This window comes from Hordeum vulgare, chromosome 3H, assembly GCF_904849725.1.
Source record: "Hordeum vulgare subsp. vulgare chromosome 3H, MorexV3_pseudomolecules_assembly, whole genome shotgun sequence".
NCBI classification, from domain to species: Eukaryota; Viridiplantae; Streptophyta; class Magnoliopsida; order Poales; family Poaceae; genus Hordeum; species Hordeum vulgare.
The window spans coordinates 606,594,716-606,617,209 of NC_058520.1; the positions used below are offsets into that span (position 1 = coordinate 606,594,716).

General features: G+C 45.4%; 1 protein-coding gene across 1 annotated transcript; it reads left to right on the forward strand.

The window, feature by feature from the left end:
• The first annotated feature begins 18,176 nt into the window (after positions 1-18,176).
• On the forward strand, positions 18,177-21,913 carry LOC123445606 (coatomer subunit beta-1-like). Its single transcript, XM_045122611.1, has 3 exons — positions 18,177-20,481; positions 21,122-21,566; positions 21,806-21,913. Exons 1-2 carry the CDS (start codon positions 18,391-18,393, stop codon positions 21,224-21,226), a joined length of 2,196 nt encoding a protein of 731 aa, XP_044978546.1. The 5' UTR covers positions 18,177-18,390; the 3' UTR covers positions 21,227-21,566; positions 21,806-21,913.
• The last annotated feature ends 581 nt before the right edge of the window (positions 21,914-22,494 follow it).

The following is a 22,494-nucleotide window of genomic DNA, read 5'->3' on the forward strand; positions in this document are numbered from 1 at the left end:
ATTGTGCTTTTCAATTTCAGGATGATTTAGCTCAAAGAATAAACTAATATAAAAAAGAATGAACTAAAAAGAATCCAAATAATATCAACTAAATTTATCAAAGTATTGATTTGTTAAAAAGAATGGACTAAAAAAATAAAAAAAAACTAACATTAGCAAAGTATTTAGTTATTAAAAATAATGAACTAAAAGTATTAATGTAAAAAAATGCCGCCAACTGGGCCATCACGGCATGCATACGACTAGAAACCCTACACGGTAGTTGGGTTAGGACGCAGGCCCGCAACAGGCCCAGTAGGTCCACATGTGACAGCCCGATGCCGACGTTCCAGAAGATGCCCCTTCTATTCCGTTTTCATCGTGTGGTTCTTTTGTCTGTCGCATTCATCATCACATCATTCGCATCATCAGCATTGCATCGACATCCTGTTGCCGCCAGTTTTCGAAAACTTGCATCCGTTGTTAGTTGCCGGTTCACGTCGTTGTCCGTTCTGAGCCCAACCGCACTCGCACGCGCCCGCGGCATCCTTCGAAACCTTGTTTTAGAAGTGTGCGTAAAACTTTCTCTGATCGGGTTGAGATTTGACGTGCGGTCTCATTTTAATGTAGCTAGGCCGCCTGTCGAATTTCGTCGTGATCGGAGTCCGTCTGGTACCCGAACGGTCGACCGTAGCGGCACCGTCTTTGGTTATTCGTCGGGCGTTTGTCGGTGTTTTAAAAATCGTTGCCGCGCCGCCCGTTCTCCCTCTCATCTCCGGATATCCCCTCTACACGGCCGCGTACCCGTTTCCGCGTGCGGAAATGTTCGAATCCGACCCCGCGGTTCGATCCGAAACGAAATTCCGACTAACCTGGCCCCCTTTTCTCTATAAATACCCGCCGGTGCATTTTAGACAGCCCCCTCTCCCCTGCCTCAAAATCCGTGCCACATAACCCCGAAACCCTAGCCTCTCTCCTCCCACGAGTCTCCTCCCACCGATAAGGCCCGCCAGGCCCACGGCTGGCCCGCCCGAGCCCATCGCCGCGCCGCCGCCGAGCCTCCCTGCTCACTGCCTCCCTTGCGCCTCCCTGGTTCCCCTAGTGTCGCCGCCGCCGTTCGTTCCTGCCTCGGGAGGAGACGAGCACGAGGGCTCGCTCGCCTGGCCGCCCAGATGGGCCAGCGCCTTGCCTTGCTGCGGCCCAACAAGGTCGGTCGCTGTGCAGCCGCCTCCCTTCGACCAGGCCAGGCCCAGCGCCACCTTGCCTCGCCCCGGACCAACGAGATCCCGAGACGGCCCAGGTCCCCTCGATCTCCTCTAGATTTCGTCCCGATGGCCGAAGGTGAGTAGCCCCCCTGCTACCTATTCCCCGCCCCTGGCGATGCATAGCAAACTCGCGACCCGTGTAGCCGAGTAGTATTAGGAGTTTTGGCCCATATAAGTATTTTAGGAATTTCTCTGTGATTTAGTTAATTTTAGAAAAATGCTATAATTTAAAATGCTCGTAACTTTTAATCCGTATATCGGATCGGAACGTATTAGATATGTTTTTTTCTTGTAGTTTTTCGGGTAGTATCCGTTTTTGCAACTTGCATAAATGTTTGAGGTGGTTTGACCCACTGTTTCCCTAGATATGCGTGCTGTCCTAATAGGTTTCGACCCGTATTTATTTTTCGCGCAAGACCGGGTTGCTCGTACGCCATCGATAAAATGTCCATGTTTTAGGAACCTTTATTCCATGTATTTTAGAGCGGTCATTGGTATTTTTGCGTGTAGGGTTTGTCGGTAGTTTATTTTCCCGTGTATAGGTTATTTATTTCGCATTTATGTGTGGCATTATTTTTGTGTTGCAACCCCACATATTTTATATGTTTTCGGGGTAGAAAAATCCCATGGATTTTTTTGTGCAATTAGTTTTAGCTTTTGAGTAAGTTAGTTCGCGCGATATTTTGTCGTGATGCCCTTTTGTCTATTTCGTATGATTTATTACGTGCGTCGTTTGACGAAGTTGTCAACTAGGAAGTTGTTCTTGGGTGTTTAGACTAGCCCCTGGTATTTTTGTTGCAATAGAAATGCATGTTTAGGTATGGTTTGATTGCCCTCAAGTTGCTAGAAATAGTGCTGATTTGGAGGTGCTGAAATATTTCTAAGTCTGGAATCTGTTATATTTTATTGTTGTCTTGTCTTGCTTGTATCTTGTGATCTGTGGATCTTTTGAGGTTGGTCCAATAAAGTTAGTTGTACCCCTTGTGTTTCTATAGCATGCTGTAAATTGTCATGCCATTTGGAGTCCTGTAGCTATATAGTTTGCTGCTGTCTATATGGCTACAGATCAAAAACTGCACTTTCCTGAGGTGTAATTTTCACTAAGTCTGAAATAGTGTGTGAGATGTCATTTTGTGTCTTCTTTCTCTAGTGATCCATGATGCCATGTTAGTTATTGTTAGTTGTTTGTAGTAGTGCTTTTTGCCCTCTTTCGTGTCATGCCTTGCTGGAGTTTATCGGAGTTGTGTAGCCCGTAGTTGTGGGGTGTAGAAAATGCTATGTGGCTGATTTTGGCAGATTGTAGTCATTTCTTGTTTTGCTCGTAGTTTTTGAACCGTACCTCCGATTTGATCGTGTCCTACGTGAAACTTGCTTAGAATCTCGTGTAGTTTCATTTTCTCTTACTGTTTGTATATTTTGAAGTGCTCGTGACCGTCGTTGCACACATTTTGCATTCATGCCATCATATCTTGCGGTGTCCATATCTTTTGATCCGTAGCTCCGTTGGAGATGTTCTTTATGTGTAGGTTTCTTGAAATGACGCGTGGAATCACGTGAACCTATTTGTTTTACTATTTAACAACTAATTAAATGTGTTAGTTCAGATCTGGACAGAATTGTAAATTAACATGTGAGGTCGTCTCGGAGGTGCTATAAGTCATTTCCGACCTCATTTAAAATGCCTAGATAGGTAGTTTAATTACGCTTCACATCTTGCCATGTTTAACCACCTTTAAAATTGCCGAGTACCTAATCGGGATAGAACTAAATAATAAACGTGGAGTTTCGTCAATATGCACCTCGTTGCATATTGAACTTCACTTAATGTATAGTGTTTGTTCGTCGTGAATTGTCATGCCGTGTCTTGTATGCGTTCAGCTGCTCATGCATCATATGTGTTGTGCATCGTGTGGTGAATATCGTGTGTTGATTCTTGTTTCCGGTTTTCTTCGTCTCGATAGAGTTCCACAAGCGTGTCGGATTGTGAGGACCCGTTCGACTACGTCGGTTCGTCTGCTTCACGGAGGCATTCTTCTTTCAAGCGGGATCTCAGGCAAGATGACCATTTCCCCAGATACCATTACTATCATTGCCATGCTAGTTTTACCGTTGCTACCGTTTATGTCTCGTTGCCTACCACATGTTAAATATCAGCCTCTCAACAATGCCATGAAACCTTCAACCTGTTCAACCTAGAAAACCACTGATTGGCTATGTTACTGCTTGCTTAACCCTGTTGATAGCGTTGCTAGTTGCAGGTGCAATTGCTTCCATGTGATAACATGGGTTCCTTGTTATATCACCATATCAAATGCTATTTAATTTAATGCACCTATATACTTGGTAAAAGGTGGAAGGCTCGGCATTTCTAGCCTGGTGTTTTATTCCACCTTTGCCCCCTTAGTTTCCGGCTACCGGTGTTATGTTCCATAATTGAGCGCTCCAAACACGATCGGGGGTTGTTATGGGGACCCCCTTGATAATTCGTTTTTGATTAAAGCTGGTCTGGCAAGGCCCAGCTTTGGTACTACATTTGCCTATCACCTAATAAAATTGCATAGGGACTTTCCGTACCCCGAGGATAATTTAATCAACCCCCGGGCCAGTGCTCCTCATGAGTGTTGTTCCAAAACAGAGCAGCTTATTAACGCTACCCGGGGCAACTCGGTGTTTGGCGTGGTAACCATCGCTCATCCGTCGTGTCCTGAGAACGAGGTACGCGACTCCTATTGGGATCGTCGACACGTCGGGCGGCGTTGCTGGATTAGTTTTACCTTTGACGAGATATCTTGTGCATCGGGATTCCGGTGATGCTTTGGGTAATCTCAGAGTTGAGGTTTTCCACTAGGGAATCCGACGAGATCGCGAGCTTCATGATGGAGGATTTCTATGCGGCTTGTGGTAATTTTTGATGGACTAGTTGGAGCACCCCAGCAGGGTTAAATCTTTTCGGAAAGCCGTGCCCGCGGTTATGTGGCAACGTGGAAATTTTTTTTAACACTGGTTCTAGATAACTTGAAGTTAACTTATTTAAAAATATGCCAACTGTGTGCGTAACCGTGACTGTCTCTTTCGTGAGTTCCTTCTCCGATCGAGGACACGGTGGGGTTATGTCTGATGTAGGTAGGTGTTCAGGATCATTCAATTGATCATCAGTAGTTCACGTCCGTTATGGCGTAGATCTTCCCCCTCTTATTTCTTGTACTCGTAAGTTTGGCCACCAAATATATGCTTAGTCGCTGCTGCAACCTCACCACTTATCCATACCTCACCCATTAAGCTTTGCTAGTCTTGATACCTTTGGAAATGAGATTGCTGAGTCCCCTGTGGCTCACAGATTACTACAACACCAGTTGCAGGTACAGGTAAAGGTTACTTGACGCGAGCGCGTTGATTGTTCATTTGGAGTTGCTTCTTCTTCTTCTTCTTCATCGATCTAGGATGGGTTCCGGGCCGACAGCCTGGGATAGCAAGGATGGACGTCGTTCTTCTTTTGTCATTTGTTTTCGTCCGTAGTCGGACCCTGCTCTTACTCTTGATGATAATGTAATGTACTGATGTGACTCTGATGTAGCTTGTGGCGAGTGTAAGCCAATTCTATTATATACCTCTTCTTTTCAGTACATGTACTTGTAACGATATCCATTCTTGCGACACGACGAGATGCGCTTCTATTCCTGATGAGGCCTTCGTGCCAAATTGAGGATAGGGTCACATCTTGGGCGTGACACCACACGCAGAGAGATTGCACTTAGGCCCGTAGGCTTGCATTAGAGAGGAGTTCGAGACGGTTGGCGCAGCCGCACATATAAACCACTCTCGATGCCTCTCAGCTAGCGAGGTGAGACTAATCATCCACCTGCCCGACGCCATGCCAACCGCAGGACTTTAGTCCCGGTTGTTGGCCTCAACCGGGACTAAAGGCCGCCCTTTAGTCCCGGTTGAGGCCACCAACCGGGACTAAAGGCCTGCGGTTCCCGCCCTTTGCGCTGCTGAAAAACGCCTTTAGTCTTGGTTGGTGGCTGAAACCGGGACTAAAGGTCATTTTCTGCAGCCCAAAGGTCGGGAAGCAGAGGCCTTTAGTCCCGGTTGGTGGCCTTAACCGGGACTAAAGGGGTGACTTTATAAGCGGGACTTTGCAAAGTTTCCAAATCCCCCATCGCCAATTTCTTCTCCTCCTTTCCCGTGACGGCGCCGACGACCACCTCGACGCCACGTGGCTGCCCGACCGCGTCGTCGCCCCTCGACGACGCCCTGCCGTCCCCGAGCCCGTTGACCCTCACCGACGCCGGGTCTCCTCGGGCGCCCTCCTCTTCGTCACCACGTGTCCCTGAGCCCGCTCCTCGTCGCTGCCCACCTTCACTGCTCCATCCCCGCGCCCCTAGTGAGCTCCCCCTTTCCCAATCCCTCCTGTTGCCACTACTCCGGCCATGCTCGCCCCTGCTGCGACTGCTCCAGGCCATGGTCCCGTGCTGCCACTTCTCTGGCCATGCTCTATTTTTTGTTACATAATAAGATAAGATGAGATGAGATGAGATGAGATGAATAGATAGATGAATTTTTGTTGCATAATTAGATGAGATGAGATGTATGAAATATGCTTTGTTTTTTAGATGTGCTCTATTTTTTTAGATAGAGAAACAAATGTTAAATTTTGCATATGCATGATAAGTTTCAAAATGAATTTGTGAAGCTCCCATTTTGAGAGATAAGATGTTTTGTGGAAATGTGCTCTGTTTTTTAAATAAAAATATGAAGGTAGTATTTTTGTTAAATGAAAATGTGAAGCAAGTCTTTTTTTGAAATGAAAATGTGAAGCTACGATTTGACGAATGCTTGGGCTTATCATTAGGGACCATGAGGTGTAAGACCTCCAAGGTCTGCCAAAATTCATGTCTGGACAGTCTTGAGACAACAATGCAGTTCGGGGTATTTTTGACAAAGGGATTTCAAAAATCAGTGGTAACTGTCTTTAACTTGAATTTGACACCCGGAACCCATTCGTCACCACCGGTACATTCCCGGTAATGCCGAAAACTTTCCGGTAATCAAATGAGGTCATCCTATATATCAATCTTCGTATCCGGACCATTCCGGAAACCCTCGTGACATCCGTGATCACATCCGGGACTCCAAACAACATTCAGTGACCAACCATATAACTCAAATACGCATAAAACATCGCCGGACCTTAAGTGTGCAGACCCTGCGGGTTCGAGAACTATGTAGACATGACCCTAGAGACTCCTCGGTCAATATCCAATAGCGGGACCTGGATGGCCATATTGGATCCTACATATTCTCCGAAGATCTTATCGGTTGAACCTTAGTGCCAAGGATTCATATAATCCCGTATGTCATTCCCTTTGTCCTTCGGTATGTTACTTGCCCGAGATTCGATCGTCAGTATGCACATACCTATTTCAATCTCGTTTACTGGCAAGTCTCTTTACTTGTTTCATAATACAAGATCCCGTGACTTACACTAAGTCACGTTGCTTGCAAGGCTTGTGTGTGATATTGTATTACCGAGTGGGCCCCGAGATACCTCTCCGTCACACGGAGTGTCAAATCCCAGTCTTGATCCATACTAACTCAACGGACACCTTCGGAGATACCTGTAGAGCATCTTTATAGTCATCCAGTTACATTGTGACGTTTGATACACATAAAGCATTCCTCCGGTGCCAGTGAGTTATATGATCTCATGGTCATAGGAATACATACTTGACAAGCAGAAAACAGTAGCAACAAAATGACACGATCAACATGCTACGTCTATTAGTTTGGGTCTAGTCCATCACATGATTCACCCAATGATGTGATCCAGTTATCAAGCAACAACACCTTGTACATAGTCAGAAGACCCAGACTATCCTTGATCAACTGGCTAGCCAACTAGAGGCTTGCTAGGGACAGTGTTTTGTCTATGTATCCGCACATGTATCTAAGTCTTCATTCAATACAATTATAGCATGGATAATAAACGATTATCTTGATACAGGAATTATAATAACAACTTATTTATCATTGCCTCTAGGGCATAATTCCAACAGCTGGGCCCGCGACACGCTGGCCGATTTTACTAAAAAAATCACAGCCCCTCTCCCGCCCAGATCCTGTCCAAATCCTACCCCCGCTCCCGCCTTTTCCCGCCCCCGCTCCCGCCCTTTCCCGCCCCGCAACCTTTCCCGCCCCCGCAACCCCCTTTCTCGCCCCCGTAGCCTTTCCCGCCCATCGCGGCCGCTCTTTCCCGCCTCTCGCGGCGCGTCGCGCTGCACGCCCGCAGGCCTCGCGCCAGTTAGTCCCCCCGCCACAGTGCCGGGCCACCTAATCATGTCGGGTCGTGCCGGCACGCGGGCTCGGGGTGGCAGCCCGGGCACGGCCCACGGCGTGCTCGTGCCTGGCCCGAGCACGATTAGCCCGTGCCGGGCCCGACCCATGTCGTGCCTGGCCTGCGGGCAGTCGGGTCGGCCGAGCAGGCATGACCCGTTTGGCCAGGTTTGGAGTCGAATGATACGACCAAAGTTGTCTGAATCGCGACTCAAGTATTAAAATCTTACGACCTTACGATCCAAACTAGCCCCTCCGATTCTACGATTTTGCTCATAGAATTTAAGTTTCTACGATCCTGGTAGTTAAGATTCTATGATTCACGATCCTACCAACGGAGCTCCGATCAAATTCAGAATCTAGATTCTGACAACATTGGATACGACTTTCTTCGAAGATATCTTTCCCATGAAAGATATGGCTACCTCATCTAATCAAGTGATGCCTAGTTCATCAAATCAAGAATTAGTTACACTTACTGAACCTACCATTTGGATGGAACACTTTGAAAAATCTCTGGATGAGAACAATGAAGTTCCTACCAGGAGCAAGAGAAAGAGGATCGCAAAGTCCTTTGGTGATGATTCTATTGTGTATCTCATAGACGACATTCCCAGTTCTATTTCAGAGGCCTATGCATCTGAAGAAGCTGATTACTGGAAGGAAGCGGTCCGTAGTGAGATGGATTCCATCTTGGCAAATGAAACTTGGGAGATCACTGATCGTCCTTATGGGTGCAAACCTATAGGATGCAAATGGGTATTCAAGAAGAAGCTTAGGACTTATGGTACTATCAAGAAGTACAAGGCATGCCTCGTGGCTAAGTGTTATATCCAAAAGGAAGGTGAAGACTTCTTTGATACTTACTCACATGTGGCTCGACTAACCACTATTCGAGTAGTACTTTCACTAGTCGCCTCACATGGTCTTCTCGTTCATCAAATGGATGTTAAGACTACTTTCTTAAATGGAGAGTTGGATGAGGAAATTTACACGGAACAACCAGATGGGTTTGTAGTAGATGGTCAGGAAGGAAAAGTGTGCAAGTTGCTGAAGTGTTTGTATGGACTTAAGCAAGCACCCAAGCAGTGGCATGAGAAGTTTGAAAGAACTTTAACAGCTGCAGGCTTTGTTGTAAACGAAGCTCATAAATGTGTGTACTATCGCCACGGTGGGGGCGAGGAAGTTATCCTTTGCTTGTATGTTGATGACATACTGATTTCCGGAACAAATATGAATGTTATTAAGCAGGTCAAGGATTTCCTATCTCACTGTTTTGAGATGAAGGATTTAGGAGTGGCTCATGTCATTCTGAATATCAAGTTGTTGAGAAACGATGATGGTGGGATTATATTGCTTCAATCTCACTATGTGGAAAAGATCTTGAGTTGCTTTGGTTATAGTAACTGCAAGCCCTCTCCAACACCTTATGATGCTAGTGTGTTGCTTCGAAAGAATTGAAGAAGTGGTAGATATAAATTGAAATACTCTCAGATAATTGGCTCGCTCATGTATTTAGCGAGCGCTATGAAACGTGACATCTCTTTTGTTGTTAGCAAGCTGAGCCGGTTTGTCTCAAAACCAGGAGATGATTATTGGAAAGCTTTAGAAAGTGTTATGCACTATTTGAAGGGCACTACGAGTTATGGAATTCACTACACTAGGTACCCAAAGGTACTTGAAGGGTATAGTGACTCAAACTGGATCTCAGATGCTGATGACATAAAGGCCATGAGTAGATATGTATTCACTCATGGAGGTGGCACTGTTTCTTGGAAGTCTTGCAAGCAAACGATCTTAAGAAGGTCAACAATGGAAGCAGAACTCACAACACTAGATACAGCTACGGTCGAAGCAGATTGGCTTTGTCGGCTCTTGAATGACTTACCGGTTGTTGAGAAACCTGTACCGTGTGTTCTTATGAACTGCGACAATCAAACAGTAATCGCCAAATCGAGTAGTCTCAAATCAGCCCTAATACCTCAGTATATATAGGAGGGAGGGGAGGGACCTTGCCTTGAGGCTGAAGGGAGCCCTAAGGGGTCGGCCGAAGGGGGGGAGGAGGAATCCTCCTCCAATCCTAGTCCAACTAGGATTGGAAGGTGGAGTCCTTCCCTTCCTTCCCACTTCCCCTTTTTTTTCTCTTTGATTTTTCTTATCTCCTGCGCAAGGGCCTTCTTGGGCTTGCCCACCAGCCCACTAAGGGCTGGTGCGGCACCCCTAAGGCCTATGGGATTCCCCCGGGTGGGCTTGCCCCCTGGTGAACACCCGGAACCCACTTGTCACCACCTGTACATTCCCGGTAATGCCGAAAACTTTCCGGTAATCAAATGAGGTCATCCTATATATCAATCTTCGTCTCCGGACCATTACGGAAACCCTCGTGACGTCCGTGATCTCATCCAGGACTCCAAACAATATTCGGTAACCGACCATATAACTCAAATACGCATAAAACATCGCCGAACCTTAAGTGTGCAGACCCTGCGGGTTCGAGAACTATGTAGACATGACCCGAGAGACTCCTCGGTCAATATCCAATAGCGGGACCTGGATGGCCATATTGGATCCTACATATTCTCCGAAGATCTTATCGGTTGAACCTCAGTGCCAAGGATTCATATAATCCCGTATGTCATTCCCTTTGTCCTTCGGTATGTTACTTGCCCGAGATTCGATCGTCAGTATCCACATACCTTTTTCAATCTCGTTTACCGGCAAGTCTCTTTACTCGTTCCGTAATACAAGATCCCGTGACTTACACTAAGTCACATTGCTTACAAGGCTTGTGTGTGATGTTGTATTACCGAGATGGCCCCGAGATACCTCTCCGTCACACGGAGTGTCAAATCCCAGTCTTGATCCATACTAACTCAACGGACACCTTCGGTGATACCTGTAGAGCATCTTTATAGTCACCCAGTTACGTTGTGACGTTTGATACACACAAAGCATTCCTCCGGTGCCAGTGAGTTATATGATCTGATGGTCATAGGAATAAATACTTGACACATAGAAAACAAAATGACACGATCAACATGTTACGTCTATTAGTTTGGGTCTAGTCCATCACATGATTCACCCAACGATGTGATCCAGTTATCAAGCAACAACACCTTGTACATAGTCAGAAGACCGAGACTATCCTTGATCAACTGGCTAGCCAACTAGAGGCTTGCTAGGGACAGTGTTTTGTCTATGTATCCAACATGTATCTAAGTCTTCATTCAATACAATTATAGCATGGATAATAAATGATTATATTGATAGAGGAATTTCAATAACAACTTATTTATCATTGCCTCTAGGGCATAATTCCAACAGCTGGGCCCGCGACACGCTGGCCGATTTTATTAAAAAATCCCAGCCCCTCTCTCGCCGAGATCCTGTCCAAATCCTGCCCCGCTCCCGCCTTTTCCCGCCCCCGCTCCCGCCCTTTCCCGCCCCCGCAGCCTTTCCCGTCCCCGCTCCCCCCTTTCTCGCCCCCGCAGCCTTTCCCGTCCCTGCTCCCCCCTTTCCCGCCCCTCGCGGCAGCCCTTTCCCGCCTCTCGCAGCGCGTCGCGCTGCACACCCGCAGGCCTCGCGCTAGTTAGTCCCCATGCCGTAGTGCCGGGCCACCTAATCATGCCGGGCCGTGCCGGCACGCGGGCTCGGGGTGGCAGCCCGGGCACGGCCCATGGCGTGCTCGTGCCTGGCCCGAGCACAATTAGCCCGTGCCGGGCCCGACCCATGTCATGCCTGGCTTGCGGGCAGTCGGGCCGGCCCGGCAGGCACGACCCGTTTGGCCAGGTTTGGAGTCGAATGATATGATACGACTTTCTTTGAAGATATCTTTCCCATGAAGGATATGGCTACCTCATCTAATCAGGAGATGCCTAGTTCATCAAATCATGAATTAGTTACACTTACTGAACCTACCATTTGGATGGAACACTTTGAAAAATCTCTGGATGAGAACAATGAAGTTCCTACCAGGAGCAAGAGACAGAGGACTGCAAAGTCCTTTGGTGATGATTCTCTTGTGTATCTCATAGACGACATTCCCAGTTCTATTTCAGAGGCCTATGCATCTGAAGATGCTGATTACTAGAAGGAAGCGGTTCGTAGTAAGATGGATTCCATCTTAGCAAATGAAACTTGGGAGATCATTGATCGTCCTTATGGGTGCAAACCTATAGGATGCAAATGGGTATTCAAGAAGAAGCTTAGGCCTGATGGTACTATCGAGAAGTACAAGGCATGCCTCGTGGCTAAGGGTTATACCCAAAAGGAAGGTGGAGACTTCTTTGATACTTACTCGCCCGTGGCTCGACTAACCACTATTCGAGTACTACTTTCACTAGCCGCCTCACATGGTCTTCTCGTTCATCAAATGGATGTTAAGACTCCTTTCTTAAATGGAGAGTTGGATGAGGAAATTTACACGGAACAACCAGATGGGTTTGTAGTAGATGGTCAGGAAGGAAAAGTGTGCAAGTTGCTGAAGTCTTTGTATGGACTTAAGCAAGCACCCAAGCAGTGGCATGAGAAGTTTGAAAGAACTTTAACAACTGCAGGCTTTGTTGTAAACGAAGCTGATAAATGTGTGTACTATCGCCATGGTGGGGGCGAGGAAGTTATCTTTTGCTTGTATGTTGATGACATACTGATTTTCGGAACAAATATGAATGTTATTAAGCAGGTCCAGGATTCCCTATCTCATTATTTTGAGATGAAGGATTTAGGAGTGGCTGATAACATTCTGAATATCAAGTTGTTGAGAGACGATGATGGTGGGATTACATTGCTTCAATCTCACTATTTGGAAAAGATCTTGAGTTGCTTTGGTTATAGTGACTGCAAGCCCTCTCCAACACCTTATGATGCTAGCGTGTTGCTTCAAAAGAATTGAAGAAGTGGTAGATAAAAATTGAAATACTCTCAGATAATTGGCTCGCTCATGTATTTAGCGAGCGCTACGAAATCTGACATCTCTTTTGCTATTAGCAAGCTGAGCCGGTTTGTCTCAAAACCAGGAGATGATCATTGGAAAGCTTTAGAAAGTGTTATGCGCTATTTGAAGGGCACTACGAGTTATGGAATTCACTACACTAGGTACCCAAAGGTACTTGAAGGGTATAGTTACTCAAACTAGATCTCAGATGCTGATGACATAAAGGCCACGAGCAGATATGTATTCACTCATGGAGGTGGCACTGTTTCTTGCAAGTCTTGCAAGCAAACGATCTTAAGAAGGTCAACAATGGAAGCAGAACTCACAACACTAGATACAGCTACGGTCGAAGCAGATTGGCTTTGTTGGCTCTTGAATGACTAACCGGTTGTTGAGAAATCTGTACCGTGTGTTCTTATGAACTGCGACAATCAAACAGTAATCGCCAAAGCGAGTAGTTCAAAGGATAACACGAAATCATCAAGACATGTTCAGAGAAGGTTAAAATCTGTCAGGAAAATGAAAAACTCCAGAGTTATTGCATTGGATTATATCTAAACATCTAAAATTCTGGCAGATCTTTCTACTAAGGGTCTATCACGTAATGTGATAGATAATGCATCGAAGGAGATGGGTATGAGACCCACAATATGAGTTCTTCACAGTGGTAACCTATTGTATGTGATTGGAGATCCCATGAATTAGATGGGGAAGACAAGTTGTTGGTCAACTGAGAGGAAAGTATCCTTACCATTAATAAAAACCACTCTATGAAGATGCAATACTTTCCTAAACTGCATGGCAAGTTGATAGAGATCTTAATATGTTCTAAGTAGCTTATTGAAGCAGAGATGTTGTCGTGCAGAACATCTTTTGTAGAACACACCTATATGAATCTGATTGTTAACGTCGCAATCTATGAGAGTTGGGTGATCTCTAGTAAACTCATGAAAGGTCTCGGAGTATGACGCATAAGCTCCACCCGCGGGGAAGTCCCACGGTAGCCTAGTATCGGTCAAGGCTCTGTGTGATGCTAGATTCGTAGAAAACTTACAGTTCAAGGCATAGTCCACTGTTCAAGTTGCTTACTAGTGTAGCATAGAGTTCTAGGTGGAAGTTCAACTTAACAGTCTCCACTGCAGTACCGGTATATAAAGCAGTGTTTTGGAACCAAAGACAAATTTTGTGTGCCTTGGGATCTGGTGGGGGTTGCTGGAATTTTGTCTATTTTTGGACCAACCCAATAACAATTTCACAAATTCCTAATAAACCCTAGAGGCCCATGCAGCCCATTTGTGCAAGGCAAGAGATGGAACCAAAGTTTAGTCCCACATTGCTAGTTTGGTGGGAGTTGGACCTTATTATAAGGGAGGATGTTTCCATACATGTATGAGCATGAGAACAAGAAAGACATACACGCACGCTCCTCCTTCTTCACCACCCACCTCGCCTCGTCACGACGCGCCGCGGGTTGCGGGAATGAGCCGATGACTAAATTTTTACCACGCACGACTGGTATACGAAAGGTCGCTCGGGAGTTGAAATGTTTTCCTGTAGTGGAGATTGAATACGAACGCAACGCCTCTTCGACGGAGGTCCGTTCATTTCATCTGTGTAGCGACCCGACTCAAGACGAGTCAAGCCTCTGTGTTTCTGTGCCATCCCTGGATCAGTATGCTGGCACACACAGTACATCAATGTATATATCAAAGTGCAATCACATGTAAAATAGCGTAAAACTGATATATACCTTAAATATCTCAGCGGAAGCGGTCAAGGGAGTGGAGTCCCAATAAACACCAACGGCAAGTTGAGTGTAGACCGTAACCCTGAATCGTACTCTTACTCGTCGAAGAAAAATATCTGCAACATAAGACGTTGCAGCCGTGTAGGTCAGCATATTGAATATGCCGGCAAGTCACATAAGAGAGGGGGTAAAGTAATAATCAACTATCTCTACATGCATATTTGGTCGGTGGAGCTAAGTTTTGCATAAAGCCAGTTTTATCCTACAACAAGAGGGGTTGAAAGAAAAATGTTACTACAAGGTTTGTTGTTAACGAGATGGTTCCGCCAACCAGTTCTCGTACCCGAGTTGTCAATAATTACCCTCATCAAATACATTTAATGGTGTTGAGAAATCCAGATAACTTCATTTCCTTTGGCTCAAGTTGTCCATGATCGTGGACACGGCTAATCGATTAGGTTTGAGTACTCTACAGAGTTTTGCACACGTTCCCCATAAGATTTGATCGCCTCCGTGTATGTCCTCGCACTTCAGGGCGTTTGAAGACCGGATGATCAAAACATGGTCTTTCAACGGGTCCCTCTGAATCCCTGTCGGTGCCCATCCATTCCTACCGTTCGTCTACATCTGCTAGCACCGCCTGTCCAGAGTCGCCGCGTTGTCCAACCAAGCCAGAGCCCATAATGACTTGTGGCTGTGCAGGTAAGCCTTGGGTTTTGAAAATATCCGTCCGTCTCTTTGAGCCTCGGTGAAGCTTTCCGCAGGATGACATGGCCTCTCCAGCATCCCGGGCATCCACTAGGTTTTCCAGGGAGCCGATCAACCGTCCTTCATCCAGTGTTGCATTGCGTCCGAGGTCTTGAAAATCTTGTCTTAGTCCGGTCTTGATTATTATATCAACCTCGCATCACTCGTGGTATACACTCAACCGATAACCCGTCTACTCAAGCATAGCATTAAGAAATTGTCGTCCCGGGGCCAAGTATCGGGGATGTTGTGTTCCTACCACATGATACTACTCCTACACTAAAGTTTCCAAGTACCTAGGCAGCATGCAATTGGGCATAGGATGGTAGAACTACAATGCATAAAACATGGGTGATAGTATGATCAAAGTGACTTGCCTGGTGATGTTGACGAAGAAGAATTTCTCGAGAAAATAACTTGATAGACTACTCGTCACTCTCCGATGAAATCTATATAACAAACATATCATTCACATAAGCACTCATACTAGCAATCATTCTAGCAATCAAAACAAAAGAGAGAGAGCGAATAAGAAACCGAAAGAAACTTCAAATAAGACTAGGGAGTCTTCTACTACGTCAAACACTAAATAGTTTTTGTCTAACAGAAAATAATAACAAGGAACTAAGATATAAGTTTAACTAAGATAAAATAAAGTATTTTTCACAAAACGTTTTGAAAGTATTCCCAAACGGGATTTGAAACAGTGCGGAAACCAATTGCAAGTTACTAAGGAACTAGAATTGATTTCATGAAAACAAATAAAAATAAAATACAAACTTGTTGCAAAACTACTTTTGAACTAACATAAACACAACAATAATCTTTCTGAAATAATAAAGAAAATATTTTAAAACAATTTACAGAAAAATAATAGCCATAGTCCTAAAAGAGCTAAAACAGAATCTGTTTTGGTAAAAACCCCAATTAAAAATATTTCAAAAAATTTGAAACTTAAACTACTGAAAGATATGATCAATAGGAAGCAGCAACAAAAAGAATCAAATTAAAAGCTATTTTTAAACTCCCGGAATAAGCAAAACAAGCTTTAATTCAAATCTGATCTAACTCAATTTTTATAAATCCAAACATAGACAAATTATATATCTACAGAAACTGCATAAAATTTGTGACCCAACGCAAAAAGAATCACCTAATTCGGAGTTATAGACTAATAGATATGAATTCTAAGATTGCAATTTTCTGAAAAAACTGCAATACGTGATTTCGTGAATCTCACCATGGGTGACACAGAGGAAGAACTCCGGCGAGGTAGCTGCTCCGGCGAGGTGGGGAGGTCGCCGGCGGGGTGGGGAATCGGCGGAGGAGTAGCACGGCAGGGGGTGGGGCGCTGGAGAGGCTCGGCAGGGGTGATGGGGAAGCGCCACTTGACAGGAAGATGAGGATGGTGGCACCGTGGCTACGAGCAGGGAGAAGGCGAGGTGATGGGGAAAATGGAACGAGGAGAGGAGGGGCGTTCTTATAGGGTTGGTGGGAGGCGCCGGGAAGGAAAGGGCTTCGCGAATCCCGGAGGTGGAGATTCTCTTCTTCATGGAAGGAAACTTCGTGTGACGTGAGGGAGAGAGGTGGAAGAAGATGATCCTCTGTTGGGCCAAATTTGGAAAGCTCTTAATGGGCTAGCTCATATTTCCTAATAAAAGTGATCTCCTTCCTATTTTCAAAACTAGGAAACTAAAACGTTAAAAAGGAAATCAAATCAATTCGGAATAAAGAGTTTTTATATATACTAAAATTATCAGAAAAATAAAATATAGATGATGGGCATTTTTCCACGGCAAAAATAAAACTTCAGAAAAAATGTTTTTCCAAAAATCCCTAAAAGCATTATTTATTTTTGCAAATAATTTTCAAATGATCCTCTTAAGTTTGAGGGTGCAAATAACATTCAAAATGCCCGGGTATTTGAGGGTCATGTTCCTCCGCTCTTTAGAATGTATTTCCCGGCATTTCTTGCACGAAGAAAACGGATAGAAATGCAAGAGAATTCAAATGCAAATATCTCCGTTCAAATTATTTATAGTTGAAGAAGTCATGTCATCTTCTCTCTTTGCTTTTAAAAGCTTGAATTTGAATTCACCGCAGAAGGGGAAAGTCATTTTATTCCCTCTCGTTCAAAAGTTTCGAAAGGTTTCAAATTTCATAAAAGTTTTCAATCACTCAGGCAACCAACAAACAAACAATCAATCTAATAATTATATTAACATTTCAAAATTTATAATTTTGGTATGTTACAATCTGCCTCTTTTGCTTCGCCTCCCAACACTGTCTGTTTGCCTCCTTTTCCCGTGCCTATAAAAGAGAGCTCGCTCCTCTCTAAAGAACACACACGAGAACATCTTCCTCACGCCATCGAGTTTCATTCTCTGAGCTGCTGCTAGGTTCTTCCCCATCCCGGCTTACGGCGTGCACCGTTGATCAGGACAGTAGGCCTCTGAAACCCCGTCTCTTTGATTCCTGTACGGGAGAAGGGCGATAAGGTTTTTGGGAGCGCTCAACGCGACTACTGGCTTTTCATCACGGACGCCACGGATGCCGACGACTACTTTCCGGACAACGACTTCTTCCCCGACGTCGACAACCTCTTCCGCAACATGGTCAACGACAACGCCAACGCCAACTCCGCTGCTGCTGCAACTGAGTACGTACTCGTGTTCTTCTTGTTTGAGTTCCTGCCTCAACTTCTTGCTATAGTTTGTTTTCTAGATATGTTCCATTCCTGCTCATCATTTTAGATGCTACTTGCATACTCTCTTTATAATCGCATGGTTTATTCTATTTTTGCTATGGTAGTCGCAATTTATCTACTATTTCTGCTAGTAAAATCAGTTGGTAAATCACTCATATTTTCAATAGAGTCGGACACAAAACGGATAAAATGGGTCTAGGACATCGCGCTCTAAGCCGTAAGATTTGTCCGTTTTGCCTCAAATACACATGGACAGATGGAATAGGATCGTGCGCTGGAGTTGGCAGAGTTGCTCTAAATGTGGAGTTGGCCTTATATGTGGAGAGTTGCTCTGAAGTCTGAACGGGGGCTGAGAGCGCCGTTTAGGAGGAGAAGAAAAGAAAAATGTGCGCTTGGACTCCGAGGATAGATGGCAATTCAGGCCTGTCGGCAGAGCTCGACTCTAGTTCGGGGGGCAGTAGATGCTCCGCACGAAGCCATAAGAAAAAAGCTCCGCAAGAGCAAAGAAATAAGAAGTCCGGCGGATTACCAGTCGATCTTCTCGGCGTTCAGTCGCTACACCGGCGGGTATCCCTTCTTCAGGCTCCCTCCTCCCAGATCCACCCCTCAGGCCATATCAAGCGTCGCAGATCTCGGTCGTGGCAGATCAGATCTGGATCCGGCCCAGCGGCCGCCGACCATGAGCGAGGAATCGCCGTGCACCTTTCTGGTGCCCTTGGACAAGAGCTGCCTCTCCACGGCCGAGGAGATCAAGGCTGACCTCGAGGGTAGCGACGTAGGCGCCAAGGTCGACGCCCTGAAGCGCGCCATCACGCTCCTCCTCAACGGCGATACGATCCCGCATCTCCTCGTCACCGTCGTCCGCTACGTTCTCCCCTCCAAGGAACACATCATCCAAAGACTCCTCCTCCTCTACCTCGAGGTTGTCGACAAACGGGACGAAGCCTTCGGCAAGGTCAGCCCGGAGATGACCCTCATCTCCCACAAGCTCCGAAACAACCTCCAACACCCCAATGAGTACATCCGCGGCGTCACACTGCGGGTCCTTTGTCGGCTCCGCGAGCCGGAGCTGCTAGAGCCTCTTTTGCCTGCCGTTATTGCCAACCTCAAGCACCCGCACCCTTTCGTCCGCCGACATGTGTTCTCTGCCATCTCAGCGATCTACCGCCTGCGTGATGGGCAGCTCCTCCCACATGTGCCTTGCATTGTGGAGCGTGCTCTCGCCATCGAGCAGGACCCAACTGCACGGAGGAACGCATTCCTCGTCCTCTGCGACTGCTCCAAGGTTCAGGCCACCTTGTACTTGCTCATCAATGCTGCCGGCTTCACCGAGTGGCCTGACCCCCTCCAGATGGCCGCCCTCGATTTCTTCCGCGAAGTCTGTGTTAAACACCCTTACAAGAACCATCAGAGCCACCTTTTCTGTCACAGGTATATTGAGGTCATCATCTCCTTCCTCTCCACTGGCTCAAGTTCAACTGCTGTTATGTATCACTGCGCGTGCACGCTGTTGTCTGTGTCCCATACACCGAACTTGCTCAAGGCTGCGGCAAAAACCTACTGCCAGCTGCTCAATTCACAGCGTGACAGCAAGGTGAAGCTCATTATATTGGACCGCCTGCACGAGCTGTGCATCTCACACCGTTACATGATGGTCAATTTTGTGATGGACATTCTGGGCGAACTCGCTAGCCCTGATCTGGATATCAAGAAGAAAGTTCTGGATTTGGTGCTTGGTCTGCTCACCCCACAAAATGTGGGGGACGTGGTGTTTTCCCTGAAGGAGGAGGTCTATAAATTAATGGGCAGTCTGCTGGAGTTTGCCAATGAGTACTACCAGATGCTATTGCAGGCGATCCATGCCTGTGCCGTGGTATACCCCAAAGTAGTTGGACCAGTGGTGAACCTCCTCTTGGGCTTCCTTGGTTATGGTGATGTTGCTTCAGCATCTGATGTTGTTCTGTTTATGCGTGAGGTCATTGAGACCAAACCTTACCTGCGTTTCTCCATTATACAAGGGCTGATCGGTAGGTTATATGAGATCAAGGATTCCTTCATCTGCTCGTGTGCTCTCTGGATCCTTGGGGAGTACTCACTTTCGCTAGTTGAGGTCGAGGGAGCCATTTCTACTATTAAAGAGTCACTTGGAGATCAGCCCTTCTATGCTGTCTCCGAGAAAAGCGGGTCAATTGATTCATCCAAGCCAGACCATCCAGCCATGGACTCATCTACTCTATTTTCTAAAAGATTACTTGTCGCTCTTTTAAATGGCACTTCTGCCAGACAGAGTGCTGCCACCGATGACTCCATTGTTACTCCCGCTCTTACTAGTGGGTTGTTCGATTCCAGTTATAATCTCAGATTTCTCATTATGTCGGGTGATTTTCACTTGGCTGCTGTTGTTGCATGTACGTTGACCAAGCTTGTGTTGAGGCTGGAGGTGGTTCAGCCATCTAAGATTGTAATAAACAATGCATCGGCGGAGTCCTTGCTGATCATGGTGTCCATACTGCAGCTGGGGAATTGCTCTTACCTTCCCCACCCTATTGACAGTGACTCATATGACAGGATTGTGTTTTGTATTAGGTTGCTTTGTAGCACTGATGATCATGCAAGGAAGGTTTGGTTGCTGTCAGGCCGCCAGAGTTTCACAAAGATGGTCATTGCTGAGAAGCAGTTCATGAAGAATGAGAAGATGAAGGTCAAGGCACATAATGCCCATGCACATCCTGATGATTCCATTGATTTTTACCACCTGAGGAGCAAAAGGGTGAGAGAGAAATTACTTCAGAGTTCTGATTGATTTCTGTTACTATTTCACCAAGTTCCAGTTAAATCATGAACTGATGCATGCATGACTAGAAAAGAAACACATGCCTTGATACGTTCAGTAACCAATACGTTGGTGCCTTGATACGTTCGTTAATCAATACATTGGTGCATTTTCTGGACATTCTGTTTTCACCCCAAATTAATTTCTCCATTCGCAATAATGAACAAGTTCCTACTAGGCGTACTTTGTATTGTTCAGTGATTCTTCATCTTAGTATACAATCACTTATATTAGGAAAATTAATTGCTCCTTGTCTGAGATAAACGCCTCCCAAATAATACATCCTTCAACAACTAATGGTGCCTGGAGCTATATGTTAAATACTTCTATTACTGTATTGTATCAGAGGGGTAACAAAGCGGTGTTAGTTCTATCACTCCATAACAATAGCTGATAACGAAGCAATAGTCCTCATCTGTTTTGAGGGCGTGTTAAATTACTGATCTGCAATTCTCTATACTCTATAATCATGGCTGATAACAAAGCCATAGTCCTCAATCGTCTTTTTGAGGGCGTGTTAACTTACTGTGTGTGATTCTCTATGCTATCATTAATTTGTTTGCATTTATTTTCGTAGGAACTGGACCAACTTGTGTTGGAAGATGAGGTCCGATGTGATTTAATGGCTGCAACTGGTGAAGTTATGAAGGGCACATATGATGCAAATAAACTGATATTATGATATAGTGCTTGATATTACAGTCATAAACCGAACAGAAGAAACACTGCACAATTTGTGCGTGGAGTTTGCAACAGCGAATAAAACCGCAGTAGTTGAGCGCACTAAGAAATACACTCTGGCTCCTGAGGCATGCAAGCAAATCCAGGCTAACATTAAGATGTCCTCAACGAATGTTGGAATTATAGTTGGTCACATTGTTTATGAGACTTCAGATGCAATGGAGCTTCCAGAGGTGATCCTAAAAGATATGATCATTAACATCGCAGATTACATGCAACCTGCTACATGTAGTGATGTAGGTTTCCGGAAAATGTGGTCCGGGTGTTCGTGCAAAATTAAGGTACAAGAGATACTTATATTCTCTTTACTTCAGATGCCTTGATTTAATTCATTGCATTTCATTTGTTCACAATTGTATGTCTTCCTACACCCCCACTCCCCGATCCATATTAATTGACACAACTTTGTACTAAACAAGCGCCAGTTAATATGGATCGGAGGGAATATCATTTTTTATGCTCCTTTCTAGTGTAATTCATATGTGTTTATCTTTACTATTTTTACTGTTTTTTTTGTCAGTTGAAGGTCAACACGGTGCTTAACGATGAGAATGAATTTGTGAATTTCATAATCAAGTCAACAAACATGACGTGTCTAACACAACTGTAAGTTCAAAGAAAACTTGACTTTCACATTTTGCATGCGACATGCTTTGATACATCAATAGTACAGTATCTCTATGAATGCTATGTATTCCCTCAAAGTATAGCCACACACAAGAGCATGATATATATTTTATAGTAACACAACCATGAATTAGTTTACCGCTTTACTGATTTTGTATTCCATATATACTATAGTAACTGTTGTTTGTTTGCATTGCCCATTACAACATCATGGTTTGAGTGCTTGTTTCCTAGGTTTCGAGTGTAATATTTTGATGTATTTAATAACTGAGTATCGGATCACACAAACTAGAAGAATATGATTCAGTTATTTTCACCAAACCAAAGATGCAAACACTAGATGGTAAGAGCTAGGATCCTACCGGGTCTTGGCCGGAGGCTGTAGGGATAGGAGGGAGGCTGGCGAGGGCGCGACAGCCGGCGCGAGGGCGCCGTCTCACGCGGTGGGGAGGCGGCGACGATGGAAGAGGCGGCGGCTAGGGTTAGGGATTCCGGCTCCCTCCTCGGGGAGCCGGGCAATAGAATATGTCTTATTGCTTGATTGAAAAGGGTGTCTTACAACTGTTTATATAACCTTACTGC